Below are 21,158 nucleotides of genomic sequence, written 5' to 3' on the forward strand. Positions count from 1 at the left end.
AACAGAACAACCACCAAGCAAAATCTGCACTCTGAAAGCCAAATAGCGCTCCCTTTGTTCTGAATCCCACAGCGTGCCCAAACACCAGTATACGTCCACATATATGAAATTTTTGGGGGAAATTCGAAAATTTTTATTTTATACCAACAAAAAGGAAATAAGATAAAAATACAAAAGATTCAAAAAGCATAATAGAAACATAAAAACCAGCGAACAGGCAAAGATCCATAGTAATTTCAGTGTATAGACAGTCCAACATAACTATCAGGGTCAAGAGGATGACTCGGAGCCTGAAAGAGGTTAATGAGGTGGGCCGATCCAGCGTAACCCAGACAAAGTAAGTGTCGGCAACGTATGCCTATGTTGGTGATGGTCGCTAGCAAATGAGATGGATCATACCTGTTAAGAGGAAGAAGGACAAAAGAGAGATAGAGAAGAGGCCAGTAAAAAGTACTACAGAGTAGAAAAGGAAGGTAGGGACATGACGAACCCGGAGCCTGAGAAATTATGATAATACAATAAGGAGGCAGAAGGTCATCCGATAGCTACATTTACAGTAAAAGATGCAAGTACAATTGCCAGGGGAGAGGCACAGTAGAAGAGAACAGAACTGGAGGAAGAAACCACTTCCCATTAGCTAACCAACGTATGGTACATGGGGGACGAAAGAAAAATGGTCCACTGAAGCCATGTGTTTATATATCGAGTGGTCGCCTCTAGGGTCTAGGCTAGGAGATCCTCCATCCTCTGTACCAACGCAACCTCCTGGAACCAATCATCCAACGTAGGGTGTTCTATTGATTTCCATTTGCATGGAATAACTTTACTTCGCTGCCTGTAATAAGTGTCTAATGAGAGATCGTTTGTATGCATTCATGGGCATGGGGAACATAAACAATAGCGTCGCCTCAGGAGAGTCAGGGACCAAGAATCCAGTGGTTTCGTGGATAGCGCTTCCCAGAAGGACTTCAGTAGAGGCAGCTCCACCAAACGTGTGTCATGGAGCCACCTGTTACACCGCAGCGCCAACAGTTGTCAGGTACTAGGGGATACCATTTATGGAGTGTGGTAGGGACTATTTTAAAGCTGGTCTCTTGAGCACGGGCGGCCATATGGGAGAAGTAGAAGCAGCGCTTCCACTGTGCATCAGTGAATTGTTTGTTCAATTCCTGTTCCCAGGCCTTACAGTAGGAGAGTGGCTGTTGTGAGCGATTGGTGAGAAAGGAGTGGTGAAGTGTGGAAATAGTGTGCGAGGGGGGAGGGGTGAAGAGATGCATTACTGCTCAGAGTCAGTGAAAGTGCGGTGAAGGGTTGCATGTTTTTTAGTGGCAACATAGAAATGTTTCAACTGATTGTATTAATAAAACTGTAACGGAAAGCGTGTTATCAGATAGTATCGTGGCCAATGGAAGTATAGAGGAGTCAGTCAAAACATGCGAAAAGTGGAGAGGATGTTGGAGGGTACCCCCAAGGAATGAGCATTGGGCTCGACCTGGGGGGGAAGTTTGGATTATCAGTGATTGGAGTCAGTGGGCCCAAGGTATCTATAAGGGAGGCATCTGACCTAGTTTAACGCAGTATCATAACAGTTTGCAAAATAGTGAAGGAGGCCTGTAGTGCACCCCTTTTAAATAAGTGTTGCATCCAGGGTAGAGTGGAGAGAGCAGCAGGGAAAATAGCTTGGGCCAGGCGGACCCACAATTTAGAGTTTTGGTTATGGAAAAGGTCAAGGATATGTGCATGTGCTGTTGCTAGATAATAAATGCGGCAAACCGGCAGACCTACCCCACCTGCATCCTTAGGGCGAGTGAGAACAGCCCTATTTATCCGGGGTCAACCGGAGGACCAGATAAAGGATCCGAAACAACTTTGAATGCGGAGCCAGAAGGACGCAGGGATGAAGATGGGGATGGTCTGCAGGAGATACAGCAGTCTAGGGAGCAGGTTCATTTTCAAAACATTGATTCTCCCAAACCAGGAGAAGTCCCATTTATTCCAAGTGGTCAGATCTCTATTGAAAGATGCCAATAAGGGAATGAAATTAGTGGAGTACAGTTGTAAAAGGTCAGCTATAATATGCATTCCCAGATAGATTATGCCTTTAGAAGGCCATGCAAAAGGGAAATTCGTTTTAAGAGTGGCAGCTAGAGGGTCTGGTAATGACAAATTTAGGGCCTCCGATTTGGATACGTTGATTTTGAAATTAGACCAGGTTCCAAATGGAGACAGTTCTGACATCAAGGAAGGAAGTGAGATATGCGGGTTCGTGAGATAGACCAGAAGGTCATCATACAGAGTATTTATATTCTACTCCCCCTATAGAAATGCCTTGTATGTCCGGATTGCCCAAAATAGAATCCATAAAATGTTCCATAACCAGCACATAGAGAAGAGGAGTGAGGGGGCAGCCCTGCCTAGTGCCAATGTGTATAGTGAAAGGTTTAGACAGAGAGCAGTTTGTTTTAAGCCGTGCAGAAGGGCATTGATAAAGAACAAAAATTCTAGCAATGAAGGAAGAGCCTAAGCCTATATGTTGGAGAGTGGAACGGAGAGCGGGCCAGGAGATTCTGTCAAACGCCTTTTCGGCATCTAATGAAAGAATCATGAGGGAAGTGTGATGGGATTGGGCATAATGGATAATGTCTAGGGTCTTAATCGTGTTGTCGCGGGTCTCCCTGCCAGGCACAAAACCCACCTGATCTGGGTAAACCAAGGTGGGTAGATGTTTGTTCAGTCTATTGGCCAGGAGCTTGGCATACATTTTTAAATCCACATTAAGCAGAAAGATGGGTGTCTTTACCCTGTTTAGGGAGGACTGCGACATGCGCCAGGGTAGAGTTAGGAGGAAACAGGACCTCAGGGGAAATTGCGTTAAAGGATTTGAGTAATAGGAGTGGGAGGTGTCAAACTAGAAGTTTATAAAAGTTGGTGGTATATCCGGTCCTGGACTCTTACCCCCTGGAAGATCCTTAATAATAGTGAGAATTTCTGGAGCAGAGAAGTCTCCCTCCATGTCCATTATTTCTTCTGTGGACAAACGAGGAAAAGGGGAGGAGGGAGAGTCCTGGGCCACCGGTGGAGATGGGCATAAATTATAAAGGCTGGAGTAGTAAGTGAGGAAATTTTTAGCAATATCAGGCGTAGTGTGAGCTAAGAGGCCAGTTTGGGATTTAATGCAGGGTATATGGGATTGGGAAATTCGTCCTCTCATTGCTCTGGTCACTCTTATCGCCATGTTCGTAGAATCTACTACGGCAAATTTGCATAGTTCATTTATGTGCCGAGTCTAAGAGACATCTGGCCTCATGTCTAGCATACGGTCGGTTACGTACAATTGAGATGAATGTTTATGGGCCAGCTGAAGAGGAGACCTTTTGTAGGGCAATTTTGAGGGCGTGGGTCTTCTCTCTTTTAAGTCGGGTGCCATGTTTTATAAGGATTCCCTTAAGTACACACTTGAGGGTTTCCCATTGCACTACAGGGGATGTGGTGTCGTGGGCATGGTCAGATACAAAGTGACCCACTGATTGTTTCAGGTCAGAGACTACATATGCAATGTACGGTATACGTGGAGATGACATTACTAGTTCTTTTATGTATGTTCCTCTATGGCTGACCTGAAAGTGATGTCGTGGAATATTAGGGGACTGGGTAGATCCCGTAAGAGAATTGCGGTGTTTGCACATGTGAGGAAATTTGGTCCACACATTTTATGTCTCCAGGAGACCCATTTGACTGTAAATAGATTGCAGAAACCGTGGGTTCAATGGGCTAGGCATTCCTGGCACTCGTCCTACTCACGAGGATTTTCCCTATTAGTTCACCGCACAGTGCGATGGAATGAAACTCAGACAATTGTGGATCCAGATGGTAGATATGGTTTTGTGCATGCCTATTAATTGTGTATCTTTTGTGATCTTGGGTATACCTTCCACCTCCAGCCAATATGGCGCCGATACAACTAGCAGCTAATTTTGCTTCCAATTATCCAGAGGCTAAAGTTATATGTATGGGGGATTTTAATACACTCCTGAACCCTGTTCTTGATAAGTTTGTGCCCCGAGGTAGTGCCTCGGGGCACAAGTTGGTGTCGTGTTCTTCTTCAAACCTGCAGAGGTTGGTGGATGAGATGGGATGGATGGAGTTATGGAGAGTAAGACACCCTCAATCTTTGGAATTCTCATGCTTTACTCCTCCTATTGGTGCATTATCTAGAATTGATTACATGTTTGGTTCAATGTCTTTATGCCCTATGCTATGCAAGATTGGCTGTGCCCCACCTGGAGTTTCAAATCATGCAATTCTACAGGCAGTATGTCAATTATATGAACGGAGAGCCAGTAAAATGAACTGGAGAATACATCCCTTTTGGATATCTTTGATTGGTTCGATCGATCGTATTCCCGATCAGCTAACCCAATTTATAGACATTCATTGTGAGGAGACCGATGCACTACTTAAGTGGAATACTTTTAAGGCATACGTGAGGGGGTGTCTGAAATCCACAATTTCCTTAATCAAAAAAGCATCGCAATAAGTTGAGGAGGGGCTGGCCGCATATTGTAAAGCAATGGAATCATCCTTTATTACTGACCCCTCTGAGGAGAATAGACTAAAATGAATGCAGGCGGGTAGATTATACTTGTTACATCTTAAAGAAAAGGGTGATGGGAAACGTTTTTTCCTTTAAAAAAACGCCTTTGAATTGGGAAATCAGTCAAGTAGATTATTGTCACATCTAGTACATAATAGTCTATCATCACCTGCCATTCTAAAAATCCTAGATGAGGATGGTCGAGAACTGATGCTGAGCAGATTGGAAACAGATCTCGTAGGTTTTATACTGACTTATATACTTAACAGAGCGGGTACTCGGATGGTTCATTGCTTGAATATTTAGAGGGGATTACTTTCTCGCAGTTGTCCTCGGTACATAGAGATCAATTAGATGTTGACAATACACTGGAAGAATTGAGGACTGCTGTGAGGGACCTAGCTAAGGGGAGATCGCCTGGACCAGACGGAATCCCTTTAGAGGTGTATTCTAAATATTTTGAGATCATTGGCACTGAATTGCTTCAGATGCAGGAGAAAGCTTTTGAAATGGGTACGTTAAAAAATATCTTTATGGGGGCGTGGCTTTGGCATATGGCGGTGTGAAGACGTGTGTCCCTGGAGCTCCGGACCCACACTTCAGAAAATCGCCCACACCGGGCTTACTTACCTGTTCCAGGCGAGCGATGACGAAGGCGAGGCACTGCAAGAGCCTATCGGTTCCTCCCGGCAGCCTGTCGATCGACCGGTTCCTCCGTTCCCAGCGTGACGGACCTTCTCCGTGGCCTTCTTCCACTTCCGGTGTAGGCCGCAGTCGGACCCCGCCTGCATGTGAGTGCTCACCTGTCTCCAGCTCCTCTGTCCCGGTGAACCTCGGCTGCCGCTGTCAGGTCTGCCCTCCTGTCATCTCCCCGTCGGAGGTAGGTCAGGGCACAGCAGCCATGTCTGGGGCGTCTCCTCCGCTGGTGATGGATGTCCTTCTCCCCTCCAGCCCCAGCCTGGGTCAGGACAGGAAGCATGGCCTTGCAGGGTGGGGTGGTCCCGGCGCCGTTTTCCCTTACCGCACAGCGGCACTCGCCCCCAGTGGATTGGCTGCACCTCAGTCAGGGGACGCCGGACATTTTGAGGGGGCCACTTTCCCCATCAGTTGTGTCGGGGACCATCATGCTGCCTCATACCCGGGACCCCCCCTCCTTGGAACGGACATTAGCGGAGTTATGGGAAATGGTGCGGGTATTGCCCCCCCAAAACTGATCTGGATGTACGCCTCTCCCGGCTGGAAGAGAAGCACGATAGTGCCATTGGGGCTGTTTCAGAAGAGGTACGCTTATTGGCGGCACGGGTGGACACTTTGGAACGCCAGAACTCTGTCCACACCTTGGACATCTCGGTTCTTTCTCAGACTGTGGAAACCCAATCTACCAAAATGTGGGATTTTTGATTACACCTGGATGATGTGGAAAATCGGGGGAGGCGGAACATTCTGAAATTGAGAGGCATTCCAGAATCTGTGCCCCGGAGGGGTTATATGACGTGGTTACTCATATCTTCAATAAGCTCCTGGACAGACCGCGTGATATGGCCATTGAGATGGACAGGGTGCATAGATTGGCCGGCCCTCGGTCCAGGGCCGGTAATAGTCTTCGGGATGTCATATGCGGAGTGTACTTTTACAAGCAAAAGGAAGATATTGCACAGAGGGCATGGGAGAAGGGGGCCATTCCCTTCAATGGCTCGGAAGTTACGGTCTTGCTGGATGTCTCCAGATTGACTCTCCACATGCGCAGGTTTGTCTGCCCCTTGCTGGAGGCAACTAAAGAGGCGGGCGCTACCTATCGCAGGGGCCATCCCTTCCACATCATACTTTGCCGTCAGGAACACTCGTTTGCTGTCCGCTCCCCGGATGACCTGGAAGAAGCCTTCCGTTTTCTGGAGATCTCCCCAGTGCGGCTCCCAGATTGGACAGAGCCCACCCATCACTCTTTCCCAGAGGCGGTTCCTAATCGGATCCTGCGCGCCCGAATCCACCTCGTTCCAGAGACGGGTTCTGTAGGGCTGAGGTCACGTGGACGGCATTCCCCCCCACAGAGACGGTCCTACCTGATTTTGACAGCCTAGTTTTCTTCCCACCACAGGGGCCTTGATTATGGTTTGCATCTTTTCTGTGTTTAAATTTTTCCTTTGCAGCATTCTTCATGAGAGGCAGCTGTCGGAACTGGTGGTGACCGTGAACGGGACATTATGTTCAGTATGTTGGGTTTGGGGTTATTGATTCGGGGGATTTACATCTGTATAGTGGTCAGGGGCCGGGAGGTCCACACTGTCCACAATAGTTTGTCTGTTGGGTCCGGGGTTCCGTCTAGCTCATTTTGATCTTATTAGTTTAATTCTTATTTCCTTGAGGGATCGCTTCTTTTTCACCGCTGTCGTTCTTCGTTCCCCATTAGGGTTCCGCGTTGTTGTGTCGTGGTCAGAGGGTATTTTCCTCCTGAGGACGACATAACACGCGACGAGTTGGTGAGGGGTTTTGTACTCCGTTTCTAGTAGGGCAGTATTTTTCGTATTTCTTGATACTGTTGTCCTTTCTAAGGGGGTCTTTCTCTTTCTCTCCCCTCTTGCCTTCTCTTCTCTGTTTTTCATTTTCTCCCAATATATCTAACATCATCGTTGTCTCCCTGAATGCATCGGGCCTGAACATCCCGGAAAAGCGATCCTCCATTCTCAGTCTCCTCTGGAATTAGAAAGCGCAGGTGGAGTTTCTTCAGGAAACCCACTTCCGGGCGGATTGTATACCAAAATTGAGGGACTCCCAATATAGGGAGGGGTACCATACTGCGTCACCTGATTCCATGACCAAAGAGGTCTCCATTCTGATCTCGCGGTCCCTTCCTTGGGAGCATGTGGAAACTCGGGCGGATGGAGCGGGAAGTTATCTCTTCATGAAAGGTAGGTTGGCTAACATAATGTTCACACTGGCTTCATATTATCTCCATAACACTGATCAGGTTGCCTTCTTGGAGAGGGTTTTGGTGGAGTTGCATGGCTTCCTGGAAGCCAATCTAATACTGGGGGGGGGGGGGGGGATTTGAATGTCACCTTAGAGCCTATATTAGACTCCTTGTCAGCTCACCGCCGGTTGTTACACGAGTACCAATTGGCCGATGCGTGGCCATACTCCAGATTTCTTCCTACGTCACTCCCACCTCTCATCAGCCTTCATTGATGATATTAATCACGCTCATCACGCTTTCGCTCTCACTCCCAGCGGCCCACCCTCGCTCCTGGCAGTGGCACTTGAACGACTCGCTCCTGCAGGACCCGACGGTGGTATCGGACATCCATAGGAATCTCCGGGAGTATTTTGACACAAAAGTTTCCCCGGAGGTTGATCCGCTTTGTATTTGGGAGGCACATAAGTGTGTGATCCGCAGTTCCTTCATCCGTATAGGTTCTAAACTTAAAAAGGAGAGGTCGGCACACTTGTTGGATCTTTTGTCCCGCATACATCTTCTGGAACAGTCCCATAAAGCCTCCTTGGACCGGGTTGTGGGGGCGGATCTGGGGCAGCTGCGAGTTCAGGTTCGTTCCCTCTGTCTTGCGAAAGCTAGGGCCTCCCTGTTAAATGTAGACGTCATTTTTATGAATTCAGTAACAAACCTAGTAAGACCCTGGGGCGGGCACTTAGGAAAACCCGATCACGTACCTATGTTCCCCATATCCAGGCTTCCAGCAATAGGCGTATGCACCTTGCCCATGAAATTTCTGAGGCCTTTCGGGCCTATTACCACTCCCTTCATAATCTTCCTTGGGCCTCTCCATCTGCGGATGGGGGGAGCCGCTTGGAGCTGATAGAGGCATACCGAAGGTCCTCAGGGATGAAATGTATCCCCCAGGAGGCGATTGCTCTCCTGGAGGAGCCTATTTCCCCGGAGGAGTGGTCTTGGGATTTGAAGGACTCGCACACCGTGAAAGCGGCGGGTCCGGATGGCTTGCCCATCCAATACTATAAGGCCTGCTCGCTCCCCATTTCCTGTATGCCTTCAACTCACTTACTGAAGGGCGCACCCTTCCTCCAGACACGTTGCGGGCCTACATTACGGTGATACCCAAGGAGGGGAAGGATCCATCCATTTGTCAAAACTATCGCCCCATCTCTTTGCTAAATGTGGATCTGAAGCGGTTTGCTAACATCCTAGCCCATAGGATTACCCCCTCCTTCATAATGTGATCAATTACGATCAGGTAGGCTTCATGCCTCTTAGGGAAGCTCGAGATAATCCCTGCCCACGCTTTTGCTGTCCACGGATGCGGAGAAGGCCTTCGACAGGGTCGACTGGGATTTTATGCTGGCCACCTTGCGGCATATTGGGTTGGGCACTCACATCATGCAATGGATTTCGAGCCTCTACTCCTCTCCCTCGGAACGGGTAAAGGTCAATGATACTTTTTCATCCCCGCTCGCTATCGCTAAAAGCACGAGGCAAGGTTGTCCCTTGTCTCCCTTAATTTTCATTTTGTGCCTGGAGCCCTTCCTGTGTCAGGTTTGCTCCAACTCAGACATAGCGGGTGTATCGCTGGGAGGACGGTCCCATAAGGTCGCTGCGTATGCGGATGACCTGCTTTTCTTTCTCACCGCACCCAGGATCTCCTTGCCCAATCTCATGGTGCAGATGAAAAGATACTCTAAATTGTCTAACTTCAAAATTAATTATCAGAAGTTGGAGGCTCTCAATGTCTCGTTGCCGCAGTCTTTGGTGGAAGATCTGTCGGGGTCCTTCTCTTTTAAATGGGCGAGAGACTCGCTCAAGTATTTGGGGGTTCAGCTCTCCAGGGATCTATCTCGCCTTTACGCAGCTAACTACCCTCCCCTCCTCCAACGTGTAAAGAGCGTCCTGGATGACTGGCACATTTACTTGGTTCGGCAGGTGTGCAATTTTTAAAATTAATATCCTGCCGCGGATCTTGTACCTCTTTCAGGCCCTGCCGATTCATATCCCCCGCACCATTTTTCAAGCACGGTTGTCCTTACTCCATAGATTCATATGGGTGGGGAAGCCAGCCCGTATAGCTCGCTCCATGCTTTTCCATTCCAGGCGTGAGGGTGGTGGGGGCCTTCCGGACTTTATCTCTTATCACCAGGCCTCACACCTGTCACGGATTTTGGATTGGTTCAGGCACACAGAGGTTAAACAGTGGGTCTCGATGGAGCAGTCTATGCTGGCAGTTCCTCTGCAGGCTCTGCCTTGGTTGGACAGGGATACTCCCCTATCAGCACGGACGTACCCGACAATTTGTCCCACATTGGCGGTTGCGTCCCGGCTCTTTCCCTGGAAAGATTTCTCCATCTCACTCCCCCTATTCCCAGTCCTGGGAAATCCCGCATTCCCTCAGGGGGGAGAACGGGGTCCATTCCAGCGCTGGTTGCGGGCAGGGGAGGCTTTGGTGACTGGCCCACAGTTAGCGTCTCTAACTGACCCTCTTCCTTTTACCGCTTGGAAGATCACTCAATCGAGACATTTTCTCGTGTCCTTGCCTAACCCTTCGGAACATGCGAGGGATAATTCCCGTTTTGAGCTCCTTTGTACAGGTACGGGCACGTTACGTCACTCTCTGTCCAGGCTATATACCCTACTGATTTCTCCATCTAATCTTCCCAGACCTTCCTACCTGCGCAGCTGGGAGAGGGACTTGGGCCTAAAATTTTCCACAGAACATAAAGACCGTTTGCTCACAATGACACATAAATCTTCCATGGCTAGCAGGTTTCAGGAGGCGGGTTTTAAGATCTTATCGCGTTGGTATAGAGTGCCTTTCAGGTTGCATGCAATGATTCCAGGGTTTTGCTGTTGTGTTGGAGATATGGAGACCAGGTGGGCACAATCTTACATATCTTCTGTGAGTGCCCGCTGCTGACAGATTGTTGGTCAGAGGTGTGGCGTATCTCCTCCAAATTCACGGATTTCCATCTTCCGCATACGCCGACCTTCTTCCTGCTCCATCTGTGCGAGGCGCCATTATCTATGTATCGTCGCTCTGTGGTTCGCCATCTGGTGAATGCATCTAGAGCGTGTATCCCAGCGCTGTGGAGACAAACTAGCCCTCTGTCGATTGGTATGTGGTTTGGTAAAATCCAGGAGATCATGAGAATGGAGGATCTCACGGCATCCTCGAGAGGGACCCATGCTAAATTTATTATCATTGGGTCAGATTCCAATCTTCTGTCGAGTTCAGGAACATTATAACTTCTTGAATATATTCCTGAGGCACAGGGGGCATTGTGTGTTTTCTTCCCTTCTTTTCCTTTCTCTGTCTTGTCTTTTTGCTTTACTATCTCGATCTGTTATGCCTACTCATGGTCCTTTGTGCATGGCTGCGGGTTCAGGGTGCATAGGGCGACTGTGTCCATTATTGTTTCAGATGGGCGTTATTCTTATGTTTGCATCGTCTCTTGGTTATTGGAAAATATAAGAATTTATATTAAAAAAAATATATATCTTTATACAAAGCCACTATTATAATTTTGTTGAAACCTGACAAAAACCCATTGGAATGTGGGTCATATAGACCAATTTCTTTACTCAATTTAGACTATAAAATTCTGACAAATTCTGACAAATAGACTCAATTCTATTATCACTTCGTTGATCCATAACGATCAATCAGGTTTTATTCCCGGGAAATCCACTTCTGAGAACATGGTCCAGGCAGTATCACAGGTGGGCAGGGACTTGAAACAACAATGGGCATTGGTGTCTCTGGATGCGGCCAAGGCCTTTGACTCCGTTGAATGGAGATACCTACAAGCAGTGTTGAATCGATTTGGCTTTGGCCTCGGTTTTTCAAAGTGGGTTTCCATCTTATACAAGAACCCTAAAGCGAACATATTGGTGAATGGACTTGGTACGGCCTTTTTTGATCTAGGTAGGGGAACTAGACAGGGATGTCTGTTATCCCCTCTCCTATTCACTTTAGCTATAGAACCTCTTGCTATTAAAATCCACCAAGACACTATATTCCAGGGAGTGATAGTCGGACATAGAGAGAGTAGAATACGTATGTATGCGGATGATCTAGTTCTTTCCATGTCCACCGTCCACACTACACTTCCTAGGGCTATTGAAATTGTAAACCAATATGGACTTTTTTCTGGTCTCTTGATCAATTGGACCAAGTCAGCTCTGATGCCTTTTTGGGAGGTGGATTGGCTGGATATTTATTATAATCTCCCAGTTGTTATGTGCTTTAAATACTTGGCCATATACATAACGAAGTATCCCATAGATTCACATGCTAAGAATATATACCCTCTGGAGAACCTCTTTATTCAGAAATTTAGAGCGTGGAAGACCTTGCCCCTATCGGTAGCCGGAAGGGTAAATCTGGTAAAGATGATCATTTTAACGAAAAGGTCTATATTTATTGGAACACGCTAATGGTCCTGTTCCGAGGAGATCATTCTCTGATAGATTGCACTCCCTGGTATCCAATTTTGTCTGTGGGAACTCTCGTAGGAAACTTTCCCTCGCCATAATTCAGCGCTCCAAATTTGAGGGCGGCTTGGCACAACCGGATTTTTATATTTATTTCCTGAGTGACCAACTCCGCTACTTAAAGAACTGGCTTGCCTTGATTCAAGAGCCCTTTTCAGAATATACTCCCCTATTTTATCTTCCCACCTATTTATGTTTTTACAAGCTGTCACTTATGTGATGTGAAAATAAAAATATATTGTTTACCAAAAAACGGGTCTGGAGTGAAAGGAAATTCTGCCACACGGAAGCGCCCTAAGAAAGACGTTTTGTTTTTTTGCCACAGCTCGTATAACCAGAATATACTTTAGGGCATGTGCTGGAACAGTCTGTCCTGTGGCCTGTTCTGGAAAGTCCAGCATGGTTTAGGGGGAAATTATTATTGCTGTACAGACTTGCACATCAGGTGTGGAAGGCAGCCAAGCTGCTGTGTGAGTTTAGGGATTTGGAGGTGGAGACTCCGATGTGGGACAATCCAATGTTTCCTCACTTACAAACTCTGCAAGGGTCTGAATTTTGGAAATCTAATGGAGTTTTCTGCCTATGCGACGTATATCGGGGTAATGTGTTTTTATCATTCACCCAGATGACGGACTGCTATAATTTAAACCGTACCCAGTTTTTTTTCGACACTTGCAATTAGGACACACGTCAACGCAATTTCATGAGTTCTAAAGACACAGGGACCCAAGGGCATTATCTGGGCAATCTACACACACCTTCTGAACGCAAAAAACGAATCTTATACGCTCTCTGTATAAGCTGCATGGAAAACCATCATCAGAGGCACTGGCGTCACATTTATTTGTTTCTCCCTCAGTGAATAATAGACTATCCCAATTGTACATAACCCACCAAAGTTATCCAACTCCAACTCGACTACATCGCATGGGTAGTTTGCCACACTCAGAAAGTCACAGATGTCATTCTCCTGGGGCAAATCTCATACATCTTATATGGGATTGCACGTGCATTAGTTACTTTTGGGAAGAAGTGATTGATGTTTTGAACAGTATCAACTTAGTGCCTGTACCAAAAACGCCGGAGGTGTGTTTGTTGGGTTTGCTGCAGGACGACTGCTGGCCATACCACACACGAATCTTCCTTAGAGAAACTTTATTTATGGCTAGAAAAGTTATTTCCCTGCGATGGATAGCGGATAGATCCCCCTCGATCACACAATGGAAATCCCTGGTTAATAAAATCACTCCATTTGAAAGAGTAGTTTACCGTAATAGAAAATGCCCTAAAAATTTTTGGAAGGATCTGGGATGGCTGTATCTCTTCCTCCCTGACCTTAGATTCGGAAAATAACGTGCGTTCATTCTTGGCAAGGCTGAAAGAGGAAGATATAGTGGGCTAGATCTCATGGGAAACGGACATCAACTATTTTCCTACGTATTTATGTCAATTAGCTAATTTGCTGAGATATTCCTTGGTTCAATTGTTTGAACCATGTCTTGTATTGTATATACTTTGAATAGAATGTAAGTTTATTCTTTATATAACAATGTATGATATACTGTACTAATGTGTTATTCTACTGCAAGCTTTAAGTTCAATAAAACGAGTTAAAAAAAAAAAAAGTGTAACTCCGGTCAAATTGTCATAATTAGTTAAGCGTACCTACTAGGGTCATGTCATATACCAAGACACGACATGCATTATTTCGCTCCAGTCCCTCAAATGTAACTTTCCAAGGTGCTCTACATACTACAGGTTCTTAACATCACAAGCAATAACAAAATGGTTGCATGCTACTGGTCAGTACAGGAGAATTTGCCAGATTACAGCCCCCACTCTGACATCACTCAGTTGTCTGCAGCTATTGGCTGAAGCTGCACCACACTGACTTCTTGTATTGCCCATCTCCTGCCTGAACTCTGCACAGAACACGAAGAGATCTTGGCTTCCTAATTATTGTACCCTCCTGCATTTGGACCAGATAACAGGGAAAGCTGCTGAAAGGAACAGAAAACTCTAAGGCCCTATGCACACGACCGTGCCCGCAATCACGGCCCGTGATTGCGGGCACGGCCGGCCGCCGACTGCCACCCGCATTTTCGGGCCGTGCTCCCATACAAAGTATGGGAGCACGGCCCGCAAAATGCAAAAGAACGTACATGTTCCATAATTTTCGGAACATTTCTACGGCACGGACACCCACCCGTAGCGCTACGGAAAGGTGTCCGCCTTCAATGAAAGTGAATGGGTCAATTTTTGCGGTCCACAATATAATGTGCAGAGTTCATTCTGAATGCTGCCTACTAAAAAATAATGATATATGGCCTCAAACTTGTGTGCTTAAAATTTATTGGAACAAGTAGTTTTTAAAGCCGAAACATGTAAAGACTGGCGTTCAAACATATTTTGGGTACATTAGATACAACGTTCGTGTATTTTTTACATCACATTCTAGTAATTAAATACATTTTTCACCTTTTTTGGACTCCATGAGCCATTTAATGGTTTCCTCAGCTTCTTGTGCTGTTGTAGTTTTAATCTGTTTCACATTGTAAGGTTTGCTAATCCCAGATTTGTCCTTTGGCTATGAAGAAAATTAAAAACGTTTAGTTTCTACAATTTATGGACCAATATAACTTAAGGTTTTTTATTAATATGAAACAGTAGTTCAGATTTTCTTTTTTTTAGTTATTAACCCCTTCCCTCTTTAGCCACTTTTGACCTTCCTGACCGAGCCTCATTTTTCAAATCTGACATGTGTCACTTTATGTGGTAATAACTCCGGAATGCTTTCACCTATCCAAGCGATTCTGAGATTGTTTTCTCGTGACACATTGGACTTTAAGTTACTGGCAAAATTTGCTCGATATGTTCAGTATTTAATTGTGAAAAACACCCAAATTTTGCGAAAAATTAGCATTTTTCTCAATTTAAATGTATCTGCTTGTAAGACAGGCAGTTATACCACACAAAATTGTTGCTAATTAACATCCCCCATATGTCTACTTTAGATTTGCATTGTTTTTTGAACATCCTTTTATTTTTCTATGACATCACAAGGCTTAGAACTTTAGCAGCAATTTCTCACATTTTCAAGAAAATTTCAAAAGGCCATTTTTACAGGGGCCAGTTCAGTTGTGAAGTGGCTTTGAGGGCCTTATATATTAGAAACCCCCAAAAAGTCACCCCATTTTAAAAACTTCACCCCTCAATGTATTCAAAACAGCATTTAGAAAATGTCTTAACACTTTACACATTTCACAGGAATTAAAGCAAAGTAGAGGTGAAATGTAAAAATTTCATATTTTTTTGCAGAAATTAATTTTTAATACAATTTTTTTTTATAACACAGAAGGTTTTACCAGAGAAATGCAACTCAATATTTGTTGCCCAGTTTCTGCAGTTTTAGGAAATATCCCACATGTGGCCGTAGCGTGCTACTGGACTGAAACACAGGCTACAGAAGCAAAAGGAGCATCTAGAGGATTTTGGGGCCTTATTTTTGTTAGAATAAATTTTAGGCACCATGTCAGGTTCGAAGGGCTCTTGCGGTACCAAAACAGTCAAAATCCCCCAAAAGTGACCCCATCCGGGAATCTACACACCTCAAGGAAATTATCTAGGGGTACAGTGAGCATTTTGACCGCACAGGTTTTTTACAGAAATTATTGGAAGTAGGCCGTGAAAATTAAAATCGAAATTTTTTCAAAGAAAATGTAGGTTTAGTGTTTTTTTTTCTCATTTCCACAAGGACAAAAGGAGAAAAAGCACTGTAAAATTTGTAAAGCAATTTCTCCCGAGTAAAACAATATGTAGGTTTAGCAAATTTTTTCTCATTTCCACCAAAAACTGAAGGAGAAAAAGCACCGTAAAATTTGTAAAGCAATTTCTCCCGAGTAAAACAATACCCCACATGTGGTAATAAACAGCTGTTTGGAGACATGGCGTGGCTGAGAAGGGAAAGAGCGCTATTTGGCTTTTGGAGCTCAAGTTTAGCAGGAATTGTTTGCAGAGGCCAATTCACATTTACAAAGCCCCTGAGGGGACAAAACAGTGGAAACCCCACACAAGTGACCCCATTTTGGAAACTACACCCATTGAGGAAATTATCTAGGGGTATAGTGAGCGTTTTGACTCAACAGGTGTTTTGCATAAATTATTGGAAGTAGGCCCTGAAAATGACAATCTAAATTTTTTCAAAGAAAATGTAGGTTTAGCTAATTTTTTCTCATTTCCACAAGGACTGAAGGAGAAAAAGCACCACAAAATTTGTAAAGCAATTTCTCCCGAGTAAAACAATGCCCCACATGTGGTAATAAACGGCTGTTTGGAGACACGGCGTGGCTTAGAAGGGAAAGAGCGCTATTTGGCTTTTGGAGATCACATTGAGCAGGAATGGTTTGCGGAGGCCATGTCACATTTGCAAAGCCCCTGAGGGGAAAAAACAATGAAAACGCCCAAAAAGTGACACCATTTAGGAAACTACACCTCTTGAGGAATTAATCTAGGGGTGTAGTGAGCATTTTGACCCCACAGATGTTTCATAGAATTTATTAGAATTGGGCAGTGAAAATAAAAACAAAATAAAAACAATCCTTTTTCTTCAATAAGACATAGCTTTAGCGCTAATTTTTTCATTTTCGCAACAAATAGAGGAAAAAAAATAACCCAATATTTGTAAAGCAATTTCTCCCAAGTACGGCAATACCCCATATGTGGTCATAAACTGCTGTTTGGGCACACGGCAGAGCTCAGAAGGGAAGGACCGCCATTTGAAGTGACCCAATTTTGGAAACTACACCCCTCAATGCATTTACCTAGTGGTGTAGTAAGCATTTTAACCCTGCAGGTGTTTTGTAGAAATTTGTGTGAACTCGATGTTGCAGAGTGAAAATGGGATTTTTTTCCACAGATATGCCAATATGTGGTGCCCAGCTTGTGCCACCATAACAAGACAGCTCTCTAATTATTATGCTGGGTTTCCTGGTTTTAGAAACACCCTACATGGGGCGCTAATTTTTTGCCTGGACATTCGACCAGGCTCAGGAGTGAAAGCGTACCATGTCAAATTGAGGTCTAATTTGGCGATTTACAAAGTATTGGTTCACAACTGCAGAGGCTCAGATGTGAAATAATAAAAAGAAACCCCTGAGAAGTGACCCCATTTGGAAACTACACCCCTCAAGGCATTTGTTAAGGAGTGTAGTGAGCATTTCACCCCACAGGTCTTTTCCATAAATGAATGCACTGCGGATGGTGCAAATTAAAAATGTCTATTTTTCCCTAGATATGCCATTTCAGTGGCAAATATTTCGTGCCCAGCTTATGCCACTGGAGACACACACCCCAAAAATTGCTAAAAGGATTCTCCCGGGTATGACAGTGCCATATATGTGGAAGGAAACTGCTGTTTGGGGACGCTGTAGGGTTCAGATGGGAGAAAACGCCATTTAGCTTTTGGAGAGCGGATTTTGCTTGACAGTAGATTCCCCCCCCCCCCGTTATTTCTTTTCTGTAGCCAGCACCCTTTTTGAATGGGATCATCGTTGGGAATATCACACTTATACATACAATGTCTTTTTCCGGGGTTGCGCATGCGTGGATGGGTCTGGGAGCTTCGCCCGGCTTTCTGTCGTCTTCACGCTCGTGCTGCGCCTGCCTCGTCTCCAGGGATACGCGTCCCTGGGGGCGCGCTCGGGCGTGACGACAGACGGTCGGGATCTCGCGGCTCAAGCCGAACTCCCGCGCATGCGCCGTGGACCGGCAACTAGCAGCAACACACACCGGAACCCATTGATTCACCACTTATTTGAACACTATATATACGCTCATACATTGCGACATGATTACGCATTATCCCCTGAGGAAGCCAGTTTGGCGAAACGCGCGTCGGGGCGCTATCACTGCAGGCCGCAGTGTGGGAACACATACGCCTATCCTAATGGGTAAGCCTACCATGTAAACTAGTTGTAAATCTAGTGGATCCCCTGTGGATCTACGTGTATCTTTAACTCCTACTCAATTTCTTTCCCTTGGGCTGGCTGTATTTTTCTATGACTGTCTCTCTTACACTCATTTTCATCTGGGCAGTACAGGGTTTTTTAACCCTAATACCCTGGGCACTTCTCTTATATTCATATATGATGTACTAAATGTGCCTGTATTTAATTTTGACTGACTGTTTCATATATGTACTTTACATCATGAGATTCTTGTGACACAAACATGTTTATTTGTCATGTACAACCATGCCATGGTAGATCATCATTGTAGGACACCCCAATTTACTGGGATTATATCCCACACTGTTCCTTTTAGATCTCCTTATATTTTAACATTTGTAATTTTTGTGTTGTATGTCCTAATAAACTATTTTGTATTTTTTCATTACTTTTGTGGCATTTTGGCTTTTTTGGTTCTAATAAAGTTTGCTCAAGTATATGTGAAGCTTGCCTATCATACATAGTGGAGGTGCATTAAATACCTTGTAGTGGCACCTAACCCGTTATCTAACCGGTTGAGTCTCTGTATTTAAAATTTGGCAGTAGATTTGTACTGCTGGTGTTTCCGTTTATAATGTGGCGGTACATGTAAGCAGGGCGGAGTATATAAGGGGCATAGTCAGGTGGTATAATAATGGGGTAAAAGAAAACAATAAAATGATCCATAGATGTGTGTTACGCTGTGCTCAATCCTTTCTGCACGCCGGTGTCGCACTGATATATGGCGTCCTTTATTATCCCCCTTTTGATCCACACTCCGCGCCTTTGCAGTTTGGGGAATTTTGCTGGGAAGTGTTGTCCTGGTATAATACGGGCACCGTCGCTTTCAGCGGATATGTTTGGGCCCTCCCTTTCCTGGTTCCCTAATTTTAGGTCCTTGATAAATCGCCTCTTCAAACAGAAGAAATGTTCCCCTCGGGCACAACTGCATATTTTTTATTTCCTGACTTATTGGAGCCATAACTAATTTTATTTTTTCATAGACGTAGTGGTATGAGGGCTGTTTTTTGCGGGACGAGCTGTAGTTATTATTGGTACCTTTTTGGGGTACATGCGACTTTATGATTACATTTAATCCTATTTTTTGGGAGGTCAAGTAAACAAAAAAAACGCAATTCTGGCATAGTTTTATTTATGGTTTTTTTATACAGAGTTCACCATGCGTTATAAACTACATGTTAACTTTATTCTGCGGGTCCGTACGATTCCGGCGATACCTATTTTATAGCACTTTTTTATGTTTTACAACTTTTTGCACAATAAAACTACTTTTGTAAAAATAATGTATTTTTTCTGTCGCCATGTTGTGAGAACCATAACTTTTTATTTTTTTTGTCGACGGAGTTGTATGAGGGCTTGTTTTTTGCGAGACAAGCTATAGTTTTTATAGGTACCATTTTTGGAATACGTGTGACTTTTTGATCACTTTTTATTCCTATATTTATAGAGCAAAGTGACCAAAAAACAGAAACTCTGATATCGTTTTTTACAGTTTTTTTTTTACGCTGTTCACCGCGTGCAATAAATAATATAATATTTTGATACCTCAGGTCGTTACGGTCACGGCGATACCAAATACATATGCTTGATAAGTGTAAAAGGGGGATTGTTTTTTATTTTATTACTTGAAACTTTTATTGTTTTCAAACTTTTATTTTTTTCACTTTTTTTTTACACTTTTTCTCAAGTCCCACTAGGGGACTTGAAGGTCCAGCTGTCAGATTAATTTTTTTCTAATACATTGCACTACCTACATAGTGCAATGTATTAGATCTGTCAGTTATTCACTGACAGCAAGCCGATTAGGCTTCGCCTCCCGGCGGAGCCTAATCGGCTTCCGTAATGGCAGAGCAGGAGACCATTGTGTCTCCTGTTGCCATAGCAGCAGTCGCCAGTCCCGATTGCCTGTCAGGGCTGGCAATCTGCTAGTAACCGCTACGATGCAGCAATCGCTTTCGATTGCTGCATCGAAGGGGTTAATGGCAGGGATCGGAGCTAGCGCAGCCGCCATCATAGAGATGATTCTAGCCGACGTCAGTCACTGTCCAGGGTGCTGAAAGAGTTAACTGATCGGCAGTAACTCTTTCAGCACCCTCGACAGTGAATTCCGCTCACCATATCTAGCAACCGGTTAAAAAAAAAAAAAAGAGGTTCGTACTTACCGAGATCTTCCCGGCCGTTGCCTTGGTGACGCGTCCTTGGTGACGCGCCTCTCTTGACTTCTGGCCCCACCTCCCTGGATGACGCCGCAGTCCATGTGACCGCTGCAGCCTGTGCTTGGCCTGTGATTGGCTGGAGCTGTCACTTGGACTGAATTGTCATCCCGGGAGGTCAGACTGGAGGAAGAAGCCGGGAGTTCTCGGTAAGTCAGAACTTCTTTTTTTTTTTTACAGGTTCATGTATATTGTGATCGGAAGTCACTGTCCATGGTGCTGAAACAGTTTAACTCTTTCAGCACCCTGGACAGTGACTATCTCCTGACGTCACGTACCGGATATTTTTTTGCCGGGTTCGGCCAAAACGAGTTCGGCCGAACCCGGTGAAGTTCGGTTCGGTTGTCCGGGTTCGCTCTTCTCAAAGACACTCCGTTTGGATGTTTGTAAACAGAAAAGCACGTGGTGCTTTTCTGTTTTCATTCATCCTTTTGACAGCTGTTGCGCGAATCACGCTGTTCGCACGAAAGTGCTTCCGTGCGACATGCGTGGTTTTCACGCACCCATTGACTTCAATGGGTGCGTGATGCGTGCAAAACGCCCAAAGAACGGACATGTCGTGACTTTTTTTCAGCGAACTCACGCTGAGCAAAAATCACGGACATGTCTGCACGGCCCCATAGACACATATAGGTCCGTGCAACGCGCGTGCAAATCCCGCGCGTTGCACGGACCTTTTTCACGTTCGTCTGAATAAAGCCTTAAATGCAGCGATCGCGTTTGAGCGCTGCACTTAAGGGGTTAATGGCGGGGATCGAAGCTAATTTCGGTCCCCGCCGTTACAGACAGATGTCAGCTGTCAGATACAGCTGAGATCTGGTGATGATGGCACCGGCTTAGCTTCTGAGCCGGTCCCAAACATTCGGCGTATGGGTACGGCAAAATGCGGGAAGTCA

The 21,158-nt window shown here is 45.2% G+C and overlaps 1 protein-coding gene across 1 annotated transcript in view; it reads right to left on the bottom strand.

Moving 5' to 3' along the window:
• The window catches only part of SYNJ2 (synaptojanin 2), a 250,116-nt gene that overhangs the window by 13,185 nt on the left and 215,773 nt on the right, over nt 1-21,158 (bottom strand). Inside the window, exon 25 of the mRNA XM_075863738.1 lies at nt 14,523-14,631. Coding sequence (XP_075719853.1) covers nt 14,523-14,631 — 109 coding nt within the window. The remainder of the gene's footprint in view (nt 1-14,522; nt 14,632-21,158) is intronic.

Source organism: Rhinoderma darwinii, chromosome 4 (genome assembly GCF_050947455.1).
Source record: "Rhinoderma darwinii isolate aRhiDar2 chromosome 4, aRhiDar2.hap1, whole genome shotgun sequence".
In the NCBI taxonomy this organism is placed as follows: Eukaryota; Metazoa; Chordata; class Amphibia; order Anura; family Rhinodermatidae; genus Rhinoderma; species Rhinoderma darwinii.